Below are 22770 nucleotides of genomic sequence, written 5' to 3' on the forward strand. Positions count from 1 at the left end.
CACACACACACGTACGCACGCACGCACGCACGCACGCACGCACGCACGCACGCACGCACATACATACATACATACATACATACATACATACATACATACATACATGGATGCATACGCACCCACAGACATACATGCATGCATGCATACATACATACATACATACATACATACATACATACACACACACACACACGCACGCACGCACGCACGCACGCACGCACGCACGCACGCACGCACGTACGCACAGACATACATACATGCATGCATACGCACACACGCACGCACCAACACACACACACACACACATACACACACACACACACACACACACACACACACACACACACACACACACACACACACACACACACATACATACATACATACAAACGTAAGTACGCACGCACGCACGCACAGACATACATACATAAATGCATGCATGTATACGCACTCACGCACGCACTATCACACACACACACACACAAGTGATGTTTTTGTATTTTAACCTGATAAGATATTCTGAAATAAATCATTACTTTCACACCTTCACGAGATGACGATACACTCTAACAACGATTCAGAATAGTACATTCATTGTTAGTTACTACTATGTGAGAATTCCTAGTTAGAATTGGTCCTCAGCAACCTATGCTTGTCACAAAGGGCGACTGTATGTATCGGGTTGTCGTGCGTTGTGACCTGGTTGATTGTCTGTGATTGCATCCCGGCGGTTTCGGACTTTGCTCATAATTTTAAGCAATAAACAAATGAAACAAAATCATGTTGGCGTATATACATGTCCGCCATCACTTCTAGAATAAATACTATCAATCAGTATCAGTTTGTTATTAACTTAGACTGATTGAATGCTACAGGTAATCGATGATGACGACTGTCCTGATCAAAGACGGTATTCACCAATATATACTACTTATATCGTGGTGGGAATACTGAGAGACAAGCCTTCCTCGTCAATACAATATAACCTGCAATGATTTTCAAGCAATTTTCTGATATAACACATATCCCTGTCGAACGGTGAGTAGTTTGTTATAATCAGATGACGTTAACCCGAACCTTTGACTATTGATGGAATTTTTCAATATGTTTAAAAACTCAAATATCCTCTTAAATATGCAACATATTGAAACTGATAAGCCATCATCCTCATAAAAAACAATATCAACACCATTTAAGGAATTAATAGTTCGAATTTATTATATATTTTATAACCACTTGCTGCAATTCCTATTTTGACCGATATCCGACAGATAATGCGCCCATCCACTTCAACAGCAGAACCTCAGAACTGCAGAAAGCAAGCCACCAGCAGGTCTCTCTCCGACATAGGACCCCACATCCGACGATAACCAGTACAGCCGTTTGAAATACAGCCGCGTCACCTCCGGCAGTCCGACCAATCGTTAAAGTTGTTACGACAAGCAGTACGCAAAGCCTTCACGGAGCAGACCGACTATCAATAACCACACACAGATTTGGTATGTTCTCAAGGCGCTTTGATATAAAGAGCATTCATTCCGCTACAAAGGCACGTAGAGTGTGGAAAAGATCTGAGCTTTTGTAAATCTTCGAATACGAGAACAAGAAGTAACAAGCAAGGGACTCACACAACTCTTCCCCGCGAATTGCCACAAGTTACACAAGCGTAAGGAACCATCACGACCCTGAACATTGAGTAATGGGCTTATTTTTGTATTCAAGTAATCTTTCATAATACGACCAAGAACCACGCGTATTGAACGTGTTCCTTGATTTATTTGTATTACTAATATAATATGTTGAGAATAAACAAATAACTGCTAAAAAAATATACCGAGACACATAAACTTCCACCTATGCATTATGAGGGTATTTAAAACCCAGTTTTGTTCTCAGTAATATCCCCATTCTTTTCATAAAAGAAGATAATTTTTAACCCATACTACAGCTTTTAGAAATACTAGTACTGTCAGTAGAAACAACTGATGCCATCGAGGACAGGTGTAGAGCTAAAGCAGTTTTCAAACGTCAAACATTTATAGTATCCTCATTTGTATCTTGGATATGAGTGGTAGCTAGTGTATTGATAGAATTGTGTTATGTTTAAGTGATATTAAGGGTTACTTCAATCAATACTACAGTTTGAAGAAATATTATTACATCAGTACAAATAACTGATACCAATGGGGACAAATGTAAACAAATTCTCAAAGCATCCACACACTGCTATAGCCTCCATCAATAGCTGAACGCTCGTTGTGTTATATATCTCTTGAGCACACGTTGGAGCAATTACGAGCTCGATTGTTTAACTGATAATCTTAAGGCTTGAACCATACCTAACTACGTGAACTGGTTTCTCAACACACGTCAGATATGTTGTAAGTCTCAGACGTTTACCCCTTAATGGTGAAACCCAGAAGCACGGGTATGGTGCTGGCAAACCTAGAAACATAATCGGGACGAACCCTGTCACTATGCGTTCCTTTACCAAATGTGCTTTACAAATCAGGTCACATTTCTGCACACGAAATATCGTCCTCTGTTTAACCACTGACATGGTGAATTACGTTTGTAAAGAATGAACAAGAGCCGATCTGGACTTGTTGTTAGTTGTCAGTTTTGTATATCTTTTGTATATATGTGTATGGAGATAAAAATTATCTCTATTTTCACATTAGCGTCTGTAGAAATTGAATACTTTCACGTATCTGTCAGACGTAACATACAGCAGGCCGTCACCATCAAGACAGGCACCAAGAGGACAATTCAGACCATCCTGTTGTGTGAGGACATCTCTGACAAACTGCCCCGACTCTGTCAGCTGAATCACCTTGTTGGAGTATTGGTCCACAAGCAGGATATCTCCTGAGCTGCTTGTTGTGACACCCCAAGGTCGTGTCAGAGCTCTGACTCCTGTGGGAGTGTAGGTGAAAACAACGTCCCCTTCACTGGTCACACATACAAGGGATTTTACTGCTTCTTCACTGACTATCAAGTTGTTGTTTCTGGTGACATGGATATATTCTGGATTCCCTATCACTCCCGTGTTGATAGACCTCAGTATCCTCCCTGTCATGTCCAGTATGTCCACAGAGTGAGACTGTCCCCATGTACCTGCCGCCAGCTGTGAAGGACTCAGACAGGCCAGAGCTTGGTACTTCTTTCTTGTCTTGATAGTTGACAGAAATACAGGACCTGGGGTAACATTCACTGTAACTATTTCCTTACTGCCTGGAACACTGACCGCTATCTGACTCTCACATAACTTGGCTATTTGCCAAGGACGACTAGAAAGCAGGAGCTGATTATGAAAGGATTTGAAGTTTGATGTGTAATATGTTTTGAGTCTCTTGTTATTGAAATCTATCACTACTGTCACTTTGATGTCATCAACAGTCAACACTGTGACGTCACACAAGCTAGGATCCTTCCCGTCCCCATCTTCCCCGCAGTCAATTGTGTGATGTAGAACAGGAGAAGACCCGGGGTCACTCACTCCATGGACGACTTGAACCTCCCCCAGTTGTAGCTCATCAACTGCTTTACTCAGCTTGTCCAGGTCGTGTGTCAATACAACGCTTCCTGCTGCTGGTCTGTTGTCCGTGTCTCTGTTGTCTGTAGACGTCTCACCCATCGACTCATAGACGGCATACATGTCCATCTCACAGTTGGACGTCACAGCATTGGCTGTGAACTCATACTGCTGCTGGTACATCTGTAGCTCGATCTCCTGGGATTTTATATCTGCTTGTAATTCATGTAATTGTTCATCAGTAGCTTTGTCGATGGCATCTAGGAGTAGCTTCTCTTTTCTAAAAATAGCACGCATCACTGTTTCACGTGTCTTTATGACTTGATCTTTAACGTCCTGTGAATTACTCTTCACATCTTGAATTCTAGATTTTCTGCGGGTTATGTTATTATTAGTTGCCGCCATGTTGATTCTGAGTTGCTCTATTTTGCTTGTCAGTTGTTCCTTCACAAGAGGAGTGGTGCTCCCAATTGTATCAACATCCTTACATGCCCTGTGTTTAATGCTGCAACACATCGTGCATATTGCCCGCTTGCAGTCCTTACAGAACAACTCTATCGGTTTGTCTCTGTGGACTTGACACATGAAGCGACGCTTGACCTTTGTTTTGGTGTGATCAGACAAGTGAGCTACTTCATGGTCAGACAACAATGGCATCATGTTGTGCAGCTCGAGACATCCTTCACAGTACACAACATCGCAGACAGAGCACCAAGAAGTGGCGGGAGTTGTCTTTCCTTGTTTTGTACAAACGCTGCACAAGTGTTCCTCCACACCTAAAAAGACAAGTGTGCTTAATTTCATTTGTCAAAAACATGATAAGAATCGCACACCATCTAAAGAAATAATAACACGTAACACATTAGTTTTGTCACAAACGGCCACGCCCTTTCTGGAGTTAAACATATCATATGACACAGGTTGTAATGAAACAATGATGCTGTCTCACAATGTAGCACTCCCTAGTCAATCATGACCTACAGGTTATCATAACCACAAGATTATTATTTGCTGACTAGATATGCAATAACAGATGTATATTAAAACCTGCGGGCGTTACAGCGTCTTTATTGATCGGAGCCTCAATTTACAGAAGACTTAACAATAAGATGTATATAAATGTTTTCATTTAACGTGTTTTGTAACAAGGTAGGGCCAGCCAGGTAGATGCACCTGCAACTATAGATCACCCCCACAGTTCAGCCACCACAACTCTGTCCTAGCTGTGACATATATTGTAACGCCCAATCAGGATAAGCAGAGAAAGATTGTGACATTTATGTGCTACCTTGTTACACACAATTCTGTTTTTCAGGAGCTCTTTGTCGCAAATGGAATGGAATTTATTGGCCTTTGCAAGAAAGAAATGTGTATCCTGCATCAAAATCTGTTAATATGAAGTCAAAATGAGCAATCCTATGAGTAAATGCTCGTCTATGCACACATGTGTGGTTGTTTACATATCTTTTAAAAGGGTATATTAGTCAGGCAGTACAATACTAAGCTGATTACCCTTTGTGCCTGGTCCAAAGTCGTCCATCAGCCCCTGTATGACGTGGCTTGGTTTCAGCTGACTGACCCACTCCTCTACTGGACTGTCAGGGTTGGTCACCTTCGTCTGTTGTCTACAGGAGGGACATGGTATGGACTTGGCTTGTACTGCTTCCGGCTGTGTCTTGGTGTATTTCAGCAGACAGGACTTACAGAATGTATGATGACACTGAAGTGTGGCTGGGTCTGTGAACACCTCTGTACAGATGACGCAGGTGAGGTGGTTTTCGGTCAGCTTCTGAGCGGTCGCCATCTGAAGCAAAACCGATAGTTTAATGAAGTGTATATGCACATGTTGTAGACAAAATCATACAACATCTACATGAATGCATCGTCCCCAAATAATCTTGGACGCGACATTAAACCCCATTTCACCTCACCTCCGTTTAAAACACACATGGCACCCATCCCGAGTACCGTATGTCATTCAATACCTCTAATTTCCAGTTGCCTGTCACCCCCCAACTTTGTCACGTGACCTCTGCAGGTAAAGAAAGCGAATTGCCACCCAGTGTGTCAAATATTGGCGTGTTTTGGTATTCGCACCGGTACCTCTTCTGTAAAGTAAAACCTATAAAGTTAATATAATACGTCAACGCTAGAAAACAACCAATCTCAATGGATGACTGGAAGTCCGTGATGACACCAGGTGTCCGTGAAAAGGGGGAGCATGCCCTGCCCTGTCGGTATCACCCGCCACTCACACAATTTGCATAAACAAGCAAGTGTCTGTTGCCTGACGCGGCACGACAGTATTTCTGCACATATGTGACTGTGGCGAGTAAGGCAACGCCAGTAATTGATGTATGTATTTCTCTTCTGATGATATTGGGGTTGTGCCATTAGTGATGTCATTTGATTGTGACGTAATAGCAACCAATGACGTCAGAATGGTCTGCAAAGCATTGTGATGCAATTTCATTGCAGCGATATATACAATGTAGGTATCGCTTAATCTGACGGAAGCGATATCTCATGTGGGAGCCAGTTTGGGATCATATCATCCAACATTATTCTTCCAACTTCAGACCGCCTCCGTGGTCTTGTGGTAGAGCGTCCGCCCGGAGAGCGGAAGGTCCGGGGTTCGATCCCCGGCCGCGTCATACAAAAAGACGTTAAAAGAATGTACTTGTTGTTACCCTGGCTCGGCATTAAGGGGTTAAAACAAGGACTGGTCGGCTCGGAGTCAGTATACTGTGTCTGAGTGGATATTCATGTTAAACTGCGGCATGGTATCTCAGTGAGCTAGAACTATAAATCGGCATCAGTCCGGACTAGTACAAGCAGCCATACAAACACACACACGTACATGCACGTCGCTACATAAGTACAATAATCTTTGACGTGACGTTAAACCACATTTCACCTCACCTCTTCCAACTTCTTCAGTTTGTACACAGTAATAAGCAGTAAAAAGTGTTGCTAACATTAGCCATCAGTGATGTCGTTTGATTCTGACGCCATGGTAACCAATGAGGTCACAATGGTCTGCAAAGATTGTGATGCAATTTCATTGCAGCGATATATACAATATAGGTAGGTATCGCTTAATCCCACCCAGCGATTTCTCATGTGGGAGCCAGTTTTGAATGATAAAAGCATGTATACAGCAAATGGACGGGACCCAAAAACAGTTCGTTATATCCGTCCGTTCGTTGTAAGGGTGTTCGTTATAAACGTAGTGTACTGTAGTAGACATCGAGGTAGAGCTATAGGGTTTTACAACAAGGAACTGTGAGGAAATTGGTTTTCTATGAGCCATGACACAGTACCCATGGAAGTAAACACGAAATGAACACGATTCTATTAATGCTATGTATCGACATCGTGTTTTTGTAACGTTTAAACCATGGCCAGATTTCAAGACTTAAGAATATGTACAGTATATCCCAAGACAAACTTAACCGAGGTAAGGAGTGGATATTCCCTACACCAACACAGTCACCTGAAGATATCAAGTTTGTATAGAATTATCCTGCAGTTTAAAAGTGTATATACATACCGATTATCTCATGGATTCAAAGACCAAGCCTGTGGAGAAACGCCCCTGAGAGTGTAATATGGCCGTGCTGGGTAGTCAGCTGATGTTGAAATGCACGTGATTCATTCAATGCCTTGTATACTGGTGCATGCCTGTTAGATCTTTATCATATGATGTCACAGTGGAGTGAAAGTCCATGCAGAGATAACCAACCACGTGGTGGTGGTGCGATGACGTTCAGGTACGAGGTGCAAGTCACACATATATGTTACCTGCGTGTGTCCAAGTGTGGACCCTGACGGCAAACGAGTGAGTGAGTGAGTTGGGGTTTAACGACGCTTTTAACAGTATTCCAGTTATATCGCGGCGTGTCAGCTTAATGTGGGAGGAAAGCTCGAAGTGATGCAGGTCTCAGACGTTTACCACTTCGGTGAAACCCACGAGCACGGGTATGGTGCTGACAAACCTAGAAACATAATCGGGGCGTACCGGGACTCGAACCCACAATCATAGGTTTCTGGCAACTCTGCACAGCGAATCGCGGCGCCTTAGACGACGGGGCCCCCCGTGCCCCCCGACGGCAAACGATATGTGCCTAACAAAATGTCATCTCCCCATACCTGAACTGCGAGCGTATTAATCTTAATCCTATCCAATCGACTTCGTCATTGGATTGTAATCTTTGTACATTAATCCCACCTTGTGTTGCGTAAACATCATGACATACATACATACATACATACATACATACATACATACATACATACGCGAGCACAGACAGACATGTATGCATGCATGCATACGCACGCACGCACGCACGCACGCACCAACACACACACACACACGTACGCACGCACGCACGCACGCACGCACGCACATACATACATACATACATACATACATACATACATACATACATACATACATACATACATGCATGCATACGCACCCACAGACATACATGCATGCATGCATACATACATACATACATACATACATACATACATACATACATACACACACACACACACACACGCACGCACGCACGCACGCACGCACGCACGCACGCACGTACGCACAGACATACATACATGCATGCATACGCACACACGCACGCACCAACACACACACACACACACACACACACACACACACACACACATACATACATACATACATACATACAAACGTAAGTACGCACGCACGCACAGACATACATACATAAATGCATGCATGTATACGCACTCACGCACGCACTATCACACACACACACACACAAGTGATGTTTTTGTATTTTAACCTGATAAGATATTCTGAAATAAATCATTACTTTCACACCTTCACGAGATGACGATACACTCTAACAACGATTCAGAATAGTACATTCATTGTTAGTTACTACTATGTGAGAATTCCTAGTTAGATTTGGTCCTCAGCAACCTATGCTTGTCACAAAGGGCGACTGTATGGATCGGGTTGTCGTGCGTTGTGACCTGGTTGATTGTCTGTGATTGCATCCCGGCGGTTTCGGACTTTGCTCATAATTTTAAGCAATAAACAAATGAAACAAAATCATGTTGGCGTATTTACATGTCCGCCATCACTTCTAGAATAAATACTATCAATCAGTATCAGTTTGTTATTAACTTAGACTGATTGAATGCTACAGGTAATCGATGATGACGATTGTCCTGATCAAGGACGGTATTCACCAATATATACTACTTATATCGTGGTGGGAATACTGAGAGACAAGCCTTCCTGGTCAATACAATATAACTTGCAATGATTTTCAAGCAATTTTCTGATATAACACATATCCCTGTCGAACGGTGAGTAGTTTGTTATAATCAGATGACGTTAACCCGAACCTTTGACTATTGATGGAATTTTTCAATATGTTTAAAAACTCAAATATCTTCTTAAATATGCAACATATTGAAACTGATAAGCCATCATCCTCATAAAAAACAATATCAACACCATTTAAGGAATTAATAGTTCAAATTTATTATATACTTTATAATCACTTGCTGCAATTCCTATTTTGACCGATATCCGACAGATAATGCGCCCATCCACTTCAACAGGAGAACCGCAGAACTGCAGAAAGCAAGCCACCAGCGAGACTCTCTCAGAAATAGGACCCCACATCCGACGATAACCAGTACAGCCGTTTGAAATACAGCCGCGTCATCTCCGGCGGTCCGACCAATCGTTAAAGTTGTTACGACAAGCAGTACGCAAAGCCTTCACGGAGCAGACCGACTATCAATAACCACACACAGATTTGGTATGTTCTCAAGGCGCTTTGATATAAAGAGCATTCATTCCGCTACAAAGGCACGTAGAGTGTGGAAAAGATCTGAGCTTTTGTAAATCTTCGAATACGAGAACAAGAAGTAACAAGCAAGGGACTCACACAACTCTTCCCCGCGAATTGCCACAAGTTACACAAGCGTAAGGAACCATCACGACCCTGAACATTGAGTAATGGGCTTATTTTTGTATTCAAGTAATCTTTCATAATACGACCAAGAACCACGCGTATTGAACGTGTTCCTTGATTTATTTGTATTACTAATATAATATGTTGAGAATAAACAAATAACTGCTAAAAAAATATACCGAGACACATAAACTTCCACCTATGCATTATGAGGGTATTTAAAACCCAGTTTTGTTCTCAGTAATATCCCCATTCTTTTCATAAAAGAAGATAAATTTTAACCCATACTACAGCTTTTAGAAATACTAGTACTGTCAGTAGAAACAACTGATGCCATCGAGGACAGGTGTAGAGCTAAAGCAGTTTTCAAACGTCAAACATTTATAGTATCCTCATTTGTATCTTGGATATGAGTGGTAGCTAGTGTATTGATAGAATTGTGTTATGTTTAAGTGATATTAAGGGTTACTTCAATCAATACTACAGTTTGAAGAAATATTATTACATCAGTACAAATAACTGATACCAATGGGGACAAATGTAAACAAATTCTCAAAGCATCCACACACTGCTATAGCCTCCATCAATAGCTGAACGCTCGTTGTGTTATATAACTCTTGAGCACACGTTGGAGCAATTACGAGCTCGATTGTTTAACTGATAATCTTAAGGCTTGAACCATACCTAACTACGTGAACTGGTTTCTCAACACACGTCAGATATGTTGTAAGTCTCAGACGTTTACCCCTTAATGGTGAAACCCAGAAGCACGGGTATGGTGCTGGCAAACCTAGAAACATAATCGGGACGAACCCTGTCACTATGCGTTCCTTTACCAAATGTGCTTTACAAATCAGGTCACATTTCTGCACACGAAATATCGTCCTCTGTTTAACCACTGACATGGTGAATTACGTTTGTAAAGAATGAACAAGAGCCGATCTGGACTTGTTGTTAGTTGTCAGTTTTGTATATCTTTTGTATATATGTGTATGGAGATAAAAATTATCTCTATTTTCACATTAGCGTCTGTAGAAATTGAATACTTTCACGTATCTGTCAGACGTAACATACAGCAGGCCGTCACCATCAAGACAGGCACCAAGAGGACAATTCAGACCATCCTGTTGTGTGAGGACATCTCTGACAAACTGCCCCGACTCTGTCAGCTGAATCACCTTGTTGGAGTATTGGTCCACAAGCAGGATATCTCCTGAGCTGCTTGTTGTGACACCCCAAGGTCGTGTCAGAGCTCTGACTCCTGTGGGAGTGTAGGTGAAAACAACGTCCCCTTCACTGGTCACACATACAAGGGATTTTACTGCTTCTTCACTGACTATCAAGTTGTTGTTTCTGGTGACATGGATATATTCTGGATTCCCTATCACTCCCGTGTTGGTAGACCTCAGTATCCTCCCTGTCATGTCCAGTATGTCCACAGAGTGAGACTGTCCCCATGTACCTGCCGCCAGCTGTGAAGGACTCAGACAGGCCAGAGCTTGGTACTTCTTTCTTGTCTTGATAGTTGACAGAAATACAGGACCTGGGGTAACATTCACTGTAACTATTTCCTTACTGCCTGGAACACTGACCGCTATCTGACTCTCACATAACTTGGCTATTTGCCAAGGACGACTAGAAAGCAGGAGCTGATTATGAAAGGATTTGAAGTTTGATGTGTAATATGTTTTGAGTCTCTTGTTATTGAAATCTATCACTACTGTCACTTTGATGTCATCAACAGTCAACACTGTGACGTCACACAAGCTAGGATCCTTCCCGTCCCCATCTTCCTCGCAGTCAATTGTGTGATGTAGAACAGGAGAAGACCCGGGGTCACTCACTCCATGGACGACTTGAACCTCCCCCAGTTGTAGCTCATCAACTGCTTTACTCAGCTTGTCCAGGTCGTGTGTCAATACAACGCTTCCTGCTGCTGGTCTGTTGTCCGTGTCTCTGTTGTCTGTAGACGTCTCACCCATCGACTCATAGACGGCATACATGTCCATCTCACAGTTGGACGTCACAGCATTGGCTGTGAACTCATACTGCTGCTGGTACATCTGTAGCTCGATCTCCTGGGATTTTATATCTGCTTGTAATTCATGTAATTGTTCATCAGTAGCTTTGTCGATGGCATCTAGGAGTAGCTTCTCTTTTCTAAAAATAGCACGCATCACTGTTTCACGTGTCTTTATGACTTGATCTTTAACGTCCTGTGAATTACTCTTCACATCTTGAATTCTAGATTTTCTGCGGGTTATGTTATTATTAGTTGCCGCCATGTTGATTCTGAGTTGCTCTATTTTGCTTGTCAGTTGTTCCTTCACAAGAGGAGTGGTGCTCCCAATTGTATCAACATCCTTACATGCCCTGTGTTTAATGCTGCAACACATCGTGCATATTGCCCGCTTGCAGTCCTTACAGAACAACTCTATCGGTTTGTCTCTGTGGACTTGACACATGAAGCGACGCTTGACCTTTGTCTTGGTGTGATCAGACAAGTGAGCTACTTCATGGTCACACAACAATGGCATCATGTTGTGCAGCTGGAGACATCCTTCACAGTACACAACATCGCAGACAGAGCACCAAGAAGTGGCGGGAGTTGTCTTTCCTTGTTTCGTACAAACGCTGCACAAGTGTTCCTCCCCACCTAAAAAGACAAGTGTGCTTAATTTCATTTGTCAAAAAACATGAAAACAATCGCACACCATCTAAAGAAATAATAACACGTAACACATTAGTTTTGTCACAAACGGCCACGCCCTTTCTGGAGTTAAACCTATCATATGACACAGGTTGTAATGAAACAATGATGCTGTCTCACAATGTAGCACTCCCTAGTCAATCATGACCTACAGGTTATCATAACCACAAGATTATTATTTGCTGACTAGATATGCAATAACAGATGTATATTAAAACCTGCGGGCGTTACAGCGTCTTTATTGATGGGAGCCTCAATTTACAGAAGACTTAACAATAAGATGTATATAAATGTTTTCATTTAACGTGTTTTGTAACAAGGTAGGGCCAGCCAGGTAGATGCACCTGCAACTATAGATCACCCCCACAGTTCAGCCACCACAACTCTGTCCTAGCTGTGACATATATTGTAACGCCCAATCAGGATAAGCAGAGAAAGATTGTGACATTTATGTGCTACCTTGTTACACACAATTCTGTTTTTCAGGAGCTCTTTGTCGCAAACGGAAAGGAATTTATTGGCCTTTGCAAGAAAGAAATGTGTATCCTGCATCAAAATCTGTTAATATGAAGTCAAAAAATGAGCAATCCTATGAGTGAATGCTCGTCTATGCACACGTGTGTGGTTGTTTACATATCTTTTTAAAGGGTATATTAGTCAGACAGTACAATACTAAGCTGATTACCCTTTGTGCCGGGTCCAAAGACGTCCATAAGCCCCTGTATGACGTGGCTTGGTTTCAGCTGACTGACCCACTCCTCTACTGGACTGTCAGGGTTGGTCACACTCGTCTGTTGTCTACAGGAGGGACATCGGATGGACTTGGCTTGTACTGCTTCCGGCTGTGTGTTGGTGTATTTCAGCAGACAGGACTTACAGAATGTATGATGACAGTGAAGTGTGGCAGGGTCTGTGAACACCTCTGTACAGATGACACAGGTGAGGTGGTTCTCTGTCAGCTTCTGAGCGGTCGCCATCTGAAGCCAAACCGATAGTTTAATGAAGTGTATATGCACATGTTGTAGACAAAATCATACAACATCTACATGAATGCATCATTCCCAAATAATCTTGGACGCGACATTAAACCCCATTTCACCTCACCTCGGTTTAAAACACACATGGCACCCATCCCGAGTACCGTATGTCATTCAATACCTCTAATTCCCAGTTGCCTGTCACCCCACAACTTTGTCACGTGACCTCTGCAGGTAAAGAAAGCGAGTGACGACCCAGTGTGTCTAATATTGGCGTGTTTTGGTATGCGCAACGGTACCTCTTCTGTAAAGTAAAACCTATAAAGTTAATATGATACGTCAACACTAGAAAACAACCAACCTCAATTATCCGCCAAAACAGATTCCATTTTGGGTAAAAGGCGAAATAGTGGTGAAACTTATATCAATGGATGACTGGAAGTCAGTGATGACACCAGGTGTCCGTGAAAAGGGTGAGCATGCCCTGCCCTGACTGTATCACCCGCCGCACACACAATTTGCATAAACAAGCAAGTGTCTGTTGCCTGACGCGGCACGACAGTATTTCTGCACATATGTGACTGCGGCGAGTAAGGCAACGCCAGGAATTGATGTATGAATTTCTCTTATGATGATATTGGGGTTGTGCCATAAGTGATGTCATTTGATTGTGACGTAATAGCAACCAATGACGTCAGAATGGTCTGCAAAGCATTGTGATGTAATTTGCAGCGATATATACAATGTAGGTATCGCTTAATCTCACGGAAGCGATATCTCAAGCGAGAGCCAGTTTTGGATGATAATTAGAGAATCTCACCCAAGTGTCTTTTGATATCAAATATATCAACACGACTCCGAGACTCAACGAGTGTTGATATATTTGATATCAAAAGACACTTGGGTGAGATTCTTTTTTTATCATCCATAATTATTCTTCCAACTTCTTCAGTTTGTAGACAGTAATAAGCAGTGTCTAAAGTGAAAAAAGTGTTGCTAACAGCTTTAGTAGCAGAGCCATTAGTGATGTCATTTGATTGTGACGCCATGGAAATCAATGAGGTCACAATGGTCTGCAAAGCATTGTGATGCAATTTCATTGCCGCGCTATCTACAATATAGGTATCGCTTAATCCCACCCAGCAATATATCATGTGGGAGCCAGTTTTGAATGATAACAGCATGTATACAGCAAATGGACGGGACCCAAAAACAGTTCGTTATATCCGTCCGTTCGTTGTAAGGGTGTTCGTTATAAACGTAGTGTACTGTAGTAGACATCGAGGTAGAGCTATAGGGTTTTACAACAAGGAACTGTGAGGAAATTGGTTTTCTATGAGCCATGACACAGTACCCATGGAAGTAAACACGAAATGAACACGATTGTATTAATGCTATGTATCGACATCGTGTTTTTGTAACGTTTAAACCATGGCCAGATTTCAAGACTTAAGAATATGTACAGTATATCCCAAGACAAACTTAACCGAGGTAAGGAGTGGATATTCCCTACACCAACACAGTCACCTGAAGATATCAAGTTTGTATAGAATTATCCTGCAGTTTAAAAGTGTATATACATACCGATTATCTCATGGATTCAAAGACCAAGCCTGTGGAGAAACGCCCCTGAGAGTGTAATATGGCCGTGCTGGGTAGTCAGCTGATGTTGAAATACACGTGATTCAATCAAAGCCTTGTATACTGGCGCATGCTTCTTAAGGTCTTTATCATATGATGTCACAGTGGAGTGAAAGTCCATGCAGAGATAACCAACCACGTGGTGGTGCGATGACGTTCAGGTACGAGGTGCAAGTCACACATATATGTTACCTGTGTGTGTCCAAGTGTGGACCCTGACGGCAAACGAGTGAGTGAGTGAGATGGGGTTTAACGCCGCTTTTAACAGTATTCCAGTTATATCGCGGCGTATCAGCTTAATGTGGGAGGAAAGCCCGAAGTGATGCAGGTCTCAGACGTTTACCACTTCGGTGAAACCCACGAGCACGGGTATGGTGCTGACAAACCTAGAAACATAATCGGGGCGAACCGGGATTCGAACCCATAATCATAGGTTTCTGGCAACTCTGCACAGCGAATCGCGGCGCCTTAGACGACTGGGCCACCCGTGCCCCCCGACAGCAAACGATATGTGCCTAACAAAGTGTCATCTCCCCATACCTGAACTGCGAGCGTATTAATCTTAATCCTATCCAATCGGCTTCGTCATTGGATTGTAATCTTTGTACATTAATCCCATCTTGTGTTGCGTAAACATCATGACATACATACATACATACATACATACATACATACATACGCACCAACACACACACACAAACACACACACATACATACGCACGCACGCACGCACGCACGCACGCACGCACGCACGCACAGACATACATATATACATGCATGCATACGCACGCACGCACCAACACACACACACACACATACATACATACATACATACATACATACATACATACATACATACATACATACATACATACATACGTACATACGTACGAACGCACGCACGCACGCACAGACAGACATGTATGCATGCATGCATGCATGCATACGCACGCACGCACCAACACACACACAGGCACGTACGTACGTACGTACGTGCGCACGCAAGCACGCACGCACGCACGCACGCACGCACGCACAGACAGACATACATACATACATACATACATACATACATACATACATGCATGCATGCATGCATGCATGCATGCATGCATGCATGCATGCATACATACATACATACATACATACATACATACATTCATGCATGCATACGCACCCACGCACGCACAGACATACATGCATGCATGCATTCATACATACATACATACATACATACATACATACGCACGCACGCACGCACGCACGCACGCACGCACGCACGCACGCACGCACGCACGCACAGACATACATACATACATACATACGCACGAACAAACGCACAAACGCAAGCACAGACATACATACATACATGCATGCATGCATGCATACGCACGCACGCACAAACACACACACACACATACATACATACATACATACATACATACATACATACATACATACATACATACATACATACACACACACACACACACACATACATACATACATACATACATACATACATACATACATACATACATACATACATACATACGGACGCACAAACGCACAAACGCAAGCACAGACATACATACATAAATGCATGCATGCATACGCACTCACGCACGCACGCACCATCACACACACACACATACGCACGCACGCACGCAGGCACGCACGCACAGACACACACACACACACACACACACACACACACACACACACACATACATACATACATACATACATACGTACGTACGTACGTACGTACGTACGTACGTACGTACGTACATACATACATACATACATGTATCTCATGTTTATCACTTTGGCGAAACCCTCATCAAAAGTTGCAGCTGAATATATATTTATAATTACGACAACTTGTCAATAAAGCCGTGTTGTTATATGACATTGTAATGTATATTGGTAATCAATGTTGTAATTGTACTACATTGTTTCTGTGAGATTCCGTTGAAGATCATAGCAATGTGTTTTTACATTTGTTAGTTGTCAAGAATGTAATACATTGTAATGTAAGCAGTTGTGTGGAAGTTACTATATGTTGATGCTTTTGCAGTCATGTGTTACAGGAATCTTCAAGAACAGCTATTATCCAGCAGGCTACGGAGCTTTCTAAAAGGTATGTAGACTATACAACTGGGCAAGAGCGTGCTTCTCCGATCTCACATTACATCAAGACCAGCGGTTGTTTGAAAACCATTGTTTTCACTCTGGATATCCAGCTTAGGCCTATATTGGAAACTGTTGCTGTGAGGTGAATTTTATTATCATTTACGTGTTGCTGTAACCGTTACATTTGTATTTTGTAATGTCATTGTAACTGCACTCATAATGAATATTGTACTGCCGCTCTATGTTGTATTACCATTGTAATTGCTTTGCTGTTACTTGTATTTGTAAACCTGTGTTTTTTGTTAATAAAATGATTGATAATATGACATTTCTTAGTTGTTTCTTCTGGTTTCACATTGAATACTTTTGCATAGAGATTTCTAGGTTAATGCTCATGGTTATCCGCCATTGGTTAGACAATGTGTTGTTAGACTGTGTGTTGTTAGACAATGTGTTGTTAGACTGTGTGTTGTTAGACTGTGTGTTGTTAGACTGTGTGTTAGACTGTGTGTTGTTAGACTGTGTGTTGTTAGACTGTGTGTTGTTAGACAGTTCGTTGTTAGTGTGAGTTAAAGTTTTACGTCACATCGGCAGTATCTCAGCCATATAGTGACTTGTTGTTAGACAATGTGTTGTTAGACTGTGTGTTGTTAGACAATGTGTTGTTAGACTTGTGTTGTTAGACTGTGTGTTGTTAGACAGTGTGTTGTTAGACAATGTGTTGTTAGACTGTGTGTTGTTAGACAGTGTGTTGTTAGACAGTGTGTTGTAAGACAGTCTGTTGTTAGACAATGTCTTGTTAGACAATATGTTGTTAGACTGTGTGTTGTTAGACAATGTGTTGTTAGACTGTGTGTTGTTAGACAGTGTGTTGTTAGACAATGTGTTGTTACACAGTTTGTTGTTAGACTGTGTGTTGTTAGACTGTGTGTTGTTAGACAATGTGTTGTTAGACTGTGTGTTGTTAGACAGTGTGTTCTTAGACAATGTGTTGTTAGACTGTGTGTTGTTAGACAGTGTGTTGTTAGACAGTGTGTTGTAAGACAGTCTGTTGTTAGACAATGTCTTGTTAGACAATATGTTGTTAGACTGTGTGTTGTTAGACAATGTGTTGTTAGACTGTGTGTTGTTAGACAGTGTGTTGTTAGACTGTGTGTTGTTAGACAATGTCTTGTTAGACAATATGTTGTTAGACTGTGTGTTGTTAGACAATGTGTTGTTAGACTGTGTGTTGTTAGACAGTGTGTTGTTAGACAATGTGTTGTTAGACTGTGTGTTGTTAGACAGTGTGTTGTTAGACAGTGTGTTGTAAGACAGTCTGTTGTTAGACAATGTGTTGTTAGACAATATGTTGTTAGACTGTGTGTTGTTAAACAGTGTGTTGTTAGACAATGTGTTGTTAGACTGTGTTGTTAGACAGTGTGCTGTTAGACAATGTGTTGTTAGACTGTGTGTTGTTAGACAGTGTGTTGTTAGACAGTGTGTTGTAAGACAGTCTGTTGTTAGACAATGTGTTGTAAGACAATATGTTGTTAGACTGTGTGTTGTTAGACAGTGTGTTGTTAGACAATGTGTTGTTAGACTGTGTGTTGTTAGACAGTGTGTTGTTAGACAGTGTATTGTTAGACTGTGTTGTTAGACTGTGTGTTGTTAGACAGTGTGTTGTTAGACTGTGTGTTGTTAGACTGTGCGTTGTTAGACAGTGTGTTGTTAGACAGTGGAGAAGGATGTTTGCCGGGTCTGATATGTGTTAAGGTTTCATGTCTGTCTGAGACGAAGACGTGAATCTGGGGGTTCTATTAAGATACCACAAACAGTGAGTGTTTGGTGGACATAGGCCTACTTTACTTCCTAGGCAAGAGGGCGATCCCGAAGTTGTGACGTCATACACATGACGTTATACAAATGACGTCATAAACAAATGCTGCTAGTAGTGAGACTACTTGTCATAATATGTACACAGCCCAGTGCTATTCCCTCTCACGAGTGTAACTCACAAATGTGCTAGCGTAAGTGATAACGTTTCTACTTTCTAGTATTAAATATACACAGCCAAAGCCTAAAGATGTTAAGCCTCAAACTTATGACAGAGAAAAGTCACAAGTATTTTGTCAAAATATCGATATAACTCGCATTAATGCTCTATCAAACCTTATGGTGTCGGCCCGCGACGGACGTGACCAACTTGCAACTATAAATAGTTCAGCCAATGAAATTGCGCACATGCTCAGCGAGGCCACTGTTAAAACTTTGGGTGTTAAACGAGTAACGTAACTAACTTGGTAAATAATATAATCAAACCGTGGTTTGGAATGAAGAGTCGACATGCGAGAAAACAATACACGAAACAGGAACACGTTTCAATGATTTTCTAATTTGACGTTTACAAGATGTGCGGCTTTTCCATTGGACGAGCGGTCGGTCACATGACCGCGAAATTGACGTTTGTCACTCTCCTACCCAGAGTTCCATGCGGCCGGCAGCCAGCTAGCATATAGTACCTCTGCCACAGGCCAGCGCCATGTGACGATTCGTCACATCTTTCACAGTCCATTCAAGATATTGCATATGCTTTTCATCCGTTTCATGTTTGACAAGTCTACACATTTTCATAAACAAATGTCAAAGAATGGTTGACTTTCATTGAGAAAGTATGCAAATACGTAAAAATCTACTTGTTTTTGCGTAGTTGTCCTATGTTTACATTGGTTGTACGGCTCCACGTGCTGTCATCGAAGCCCAACGGAGAGCTAGCGACACGGTCACTTTGATGCATAAATATATATTGTCATGTTACTCACTGTCGCAGTTGTAGTAGCATATCTATATAGTTATGCAAAACAATATGTAAAGCGCCCCCAAATACTTGCATTAGTCCGTTCTATACTGATTTCTGAAAAAGCGCGTTTGTTTACAAACAAGAGAAAAGTCCGGTCACGTGATATGCAAATTAGCCTGTGGGAGTGGTGTTATGCTGAGTCACCACTGCGACGGAGTGTGGACGTTTGTATGAACGACACAATTTGACGTTCATGCGTTTTTTCACGAGACCGTGTTCTTGAAATGACGTAAACACTGACGGACTACTTCCACATTCCTGGGGAAACCCCTGGGAATTCCCTAGCACGAAAACACACATAAGCGTTCGTTCTGACCATTTAAAACCTTTAATCTTGGTCTCAGCGTTTCAGTATACATTGAGAAACGTAAGAGAGACTGACTGCTTGACTGCATGATTGTTCACGAATTTCCTCGCTGCGGCCTATCCTAACAAACGAAGAAATGCACATCCAAACTATCGTCAGTATCGACTCGATCCGTATCTAGGCTGACACTGACCGTCTACAGCAATGTACGAATTTACCTTAGTGTCTGTTTAACGCATCTTTATTCACCTTTCAATGATCGGCCAGTTGATCAATGATGACTAACACATGTAACCGCCACAGGTTCATTAACAACATAGGATTTTGTATCATCATCAAGCTAAAGCACACAAGAAATGTCGTAAAGGAGGGCGTGGAAGAGGTGCGGGCTGGTATTCCAACCAAGGCCCTGGTGTGAAAACAGTTTACCCATTTTTTAAAGAACAGAGTGGATTAAACCACAGTGATGCAGAACTCCTGGATGATGTTAATCATCACTACAAATATTATGTCTCCGCTCTAAATAAAGATTTTACACCAGATGAACTCAGAGCACTTAAATCACTGTAGCATGATAAATCAGTAGGTATAGATGTCACAAAATACGATTATCTTATAGATTCCTTTGCTATTTTAGCACCATTATAGGTGGCCTCGATCCATCTTGTCTTTTCTACAGACAGCATACTCAATGCATGGTAAACAGGCATTATTAGCAAAATATATATAAAAAGGGTGATTTATAAGACCCATACTCTTATAGGTCATTTACTGTTTAAAGCTGTTTTGGAAAATACCAATGGCTTGGCTGCGTTGAAAATATACAAAACTCTTGTGGACCAAATGCTGTATTTCATTCACCACAACATTCAGAGACCAATGAAAGATCCAATTTGATCAAACTTGGCGCAGTAGAGTTGCAACAAGTTCTAAACGATTTTACTACAAATATTTTAAGCATATACTACCTTTTGCTACGTGAGCCAGGATCAAACCCACTACAGAGATTTCGAACATCGAACTATAACCTTGATACGGGAAGATGGAGCAATACTCCTAGAGAACATCGCGTATGTAAATTATGTAACTCACCTGGCATTGCAGATGATTTTACTATTTATTTCATTGTGAGGCTTTTAGAAAATAAAGATTAATTTATATCTATAGTAAATACCTCAACTGCCAAAACATCTCGAATCTAAAACGCCTCTTATCTACTCCTAAATATAAAATTGCTGGACTATTGCTACAAGCCGCGAAACACCATACTCACTCACTCACTCATTCCTAAATGTAGCGATTTAAAACAACTTGGTAGGTTCCTAACAGCTCTTAATACAGAATTAGGTAAGTATTCATATATGCAGAATACAATCTGAAGTCGCACTGACTAATTGTGTGTATCCATAGTTATGTATATATAAATGTACACTCACTGTCATCTTGATTCACTGGTTTCATTTTATATATCATGTATATCATGTATTATAGCACTGCTCATCAGAATCCGACTTGCATATATTCAGAATATACAGTTGATATAGTGGGATAGTCCTTATTGGATTGCTCTAGTGAGAGGAGAGCTTTCCCGAAACTGATGCTGACCTTAGAGTACACATATAACAAACGTTAATCCTTTGATGTGTATATATTTTAGTACAGTTGCAATCATTGTACACTATACTACAATATAACAACTAAAACTCACAATACCCTACGCACAGACGTCTTAAAATGTAAAGCAACAACAATAGATGTGTGTGCCCTTCTCACAGACATAAGCCCAAAGAGGGGCAGGTCAGCCGAAATTGCGAAGGCGGAAGTCGACGTCTTACACTTTGCATAGGACCCGTGAAGATTCCGGGGTAGAATAGGTCTTCGGCAACCCATGCTTGCCGTAAAAGGTGACTCTGCTTGTTGTAAAAGGCGACTAACGGGATCGGGTGGTCAGGCTCGCTGACTTGGTTGATGCATGTCATCGATCCCAATTGCGTGGATCGATGCTCATGATATTAATCACTGGATTGTCTGGTCCAGATTATTTACAGACCGCCGTCATATATGTAGTTGGAATATTGCTGAGTGCGGCGTTAAACAACAAACAAACCAACCAACCATAACCCAGGCATGGTGATAGAATATATTACGTCCCGGAAAGGAACGCCATGAATTCATCTAGATGGCAGTTGTTAGGAGGAATAGCGTCAAAACAAACCAGCACTCTCTGGCGGCGTGTTGTCAAGACCTGTACTTGTAGATGTTCTGTTGTTGGAGACCAATCTGAGAATAATCATCCTGCAGTAGACACCAGTAAGGTGATGTTTCTCAGTGGTGTGCGGAAGCATGCAAGAGATGAGACTACTCAGATCCATACCATACACTACTCACTTGACGGAAGAAGATTGAGACCACATCGTCGCTCTAATATGTCACTACAACACATACAACTGAATCAATGGTATTGTTATTTATTCTCAATGTCTCTCTTTACTCTCACGGTATAGAAATAAGACCACAATAAATAAGATACATACTAATACAGTGGTATGTTATTCTCTACCTGGGTTGTTCCATTACATATCTGAGATACCAGGGCCCACATGCACAAAGCGATCTTAGCCCTAAGATGATCGTAACTCACATA

At 41.7% G+C, this 22770-nt stretch overlaps 2 protein-coding genes across 2 annotated transcripts; both read right to left on the bottom strand.

Annotated features, from left to right (window-relative positions):
• Nucleotides 1–1500: 1500 nt before the first annotated feature.
• On the bottom strand, nucleotides 1501–7189 carry LOC125372637 (RING finger protein 207-like). The gene is made up of 3 exons (XM_048383102.1): nucleotides 7089–7189; nucleotides 5048–5339; nucleotides 1501–4311 (listed from the first exon to the last, which is right to left on the bottom strand). The coding sequence occupies exons 2-3, from the start codon at nucleotides 5337–5339 to the stop codon at nucleotides 2678–2680; spliced, it is 1926 nt and encodes a 641-aa protein (XP_048239059.1). The 5' UTR covers nucleotides 7089–7189; the 3' UTR covers nucleotides 1501–2677.
• A 2613-nt stretch (nucleotides 7190–9802) lies between these two features.
• Nucleotides 9803–14893, bottom strand: LOC124136042 (RING finger protein 207-like). The gene is made up of 3 exons (XM_048383103.1): nucleotides 14788–14893; nucleotides 12912–13203; nucleotides 9803–12172 (listed from the first exon to the last, which is right to left on the bottom strand). The coding sequence occupies exons 2-3, from the start codon at nucleotides 13201–13203 to the stop codon at nucleotides 10539–10541; spliced, it is 1926 nt and encodes a 641-aa protein (XP_048239060.1). The 5' UTR covers nucleotides 14788–14893; the 3' UTR covers nucleotides 9803–10538.
• Nucleotides 14894–22770: the final 7877 nt, after the last annotated feature.

The sequence above is a fragment of the Haliotis rufescens genome, unplaced genomic scaffold, assembly GCF_023055435.1.
Source record: "Haliotis rufescens isolate VD_foot unplaced genomic scaffold, xgHalRufe1.0.p SCAF_44, whole genome shotgun sequence".
Taxonomy (NCBI): Eukaryota; Metazoa; Mollusca; class Gastropoda; order Lepetellida; family Haliotidae; genus Haliotis; species Haliotis rufescens.

What these genes read in the sequence shown, in the direction of transcription:
- LOC124136042 (XM_048383103.1), bottom strand. Translation starts at nt 13,203, where the DNA reads ATGGCGACCGCTCAGAAGCTGACAGAGAACCACCTCACCTGTGTCATC. An exon ending in CTTTGGACCCGGCACAAAGG is followed by an intron (nt 12,173 to 12,911) that starts GTAATCAGCTTA and finishes TTGTCTTTTTAG; the next exon opens with GTGGGGAGGAACACTTGTGC.
- LOC125372637 (XM_048383102.1), bottom strand. Translation starts at nt 5,339, where the DNA reads ATGGCGACCGCTCAGAAGCTGACCGAAAACCACCTCACCTGCGTCATC. An exon ending in CTTTGGACCAGGCACAAAGG is followed by an intron (nt 4,312 to 5,047) that starts GTAATCAGCTTA and finishes TTGTCTTTTTAG; the next exon opens with GTGTGGAGGAACACTTGTGC.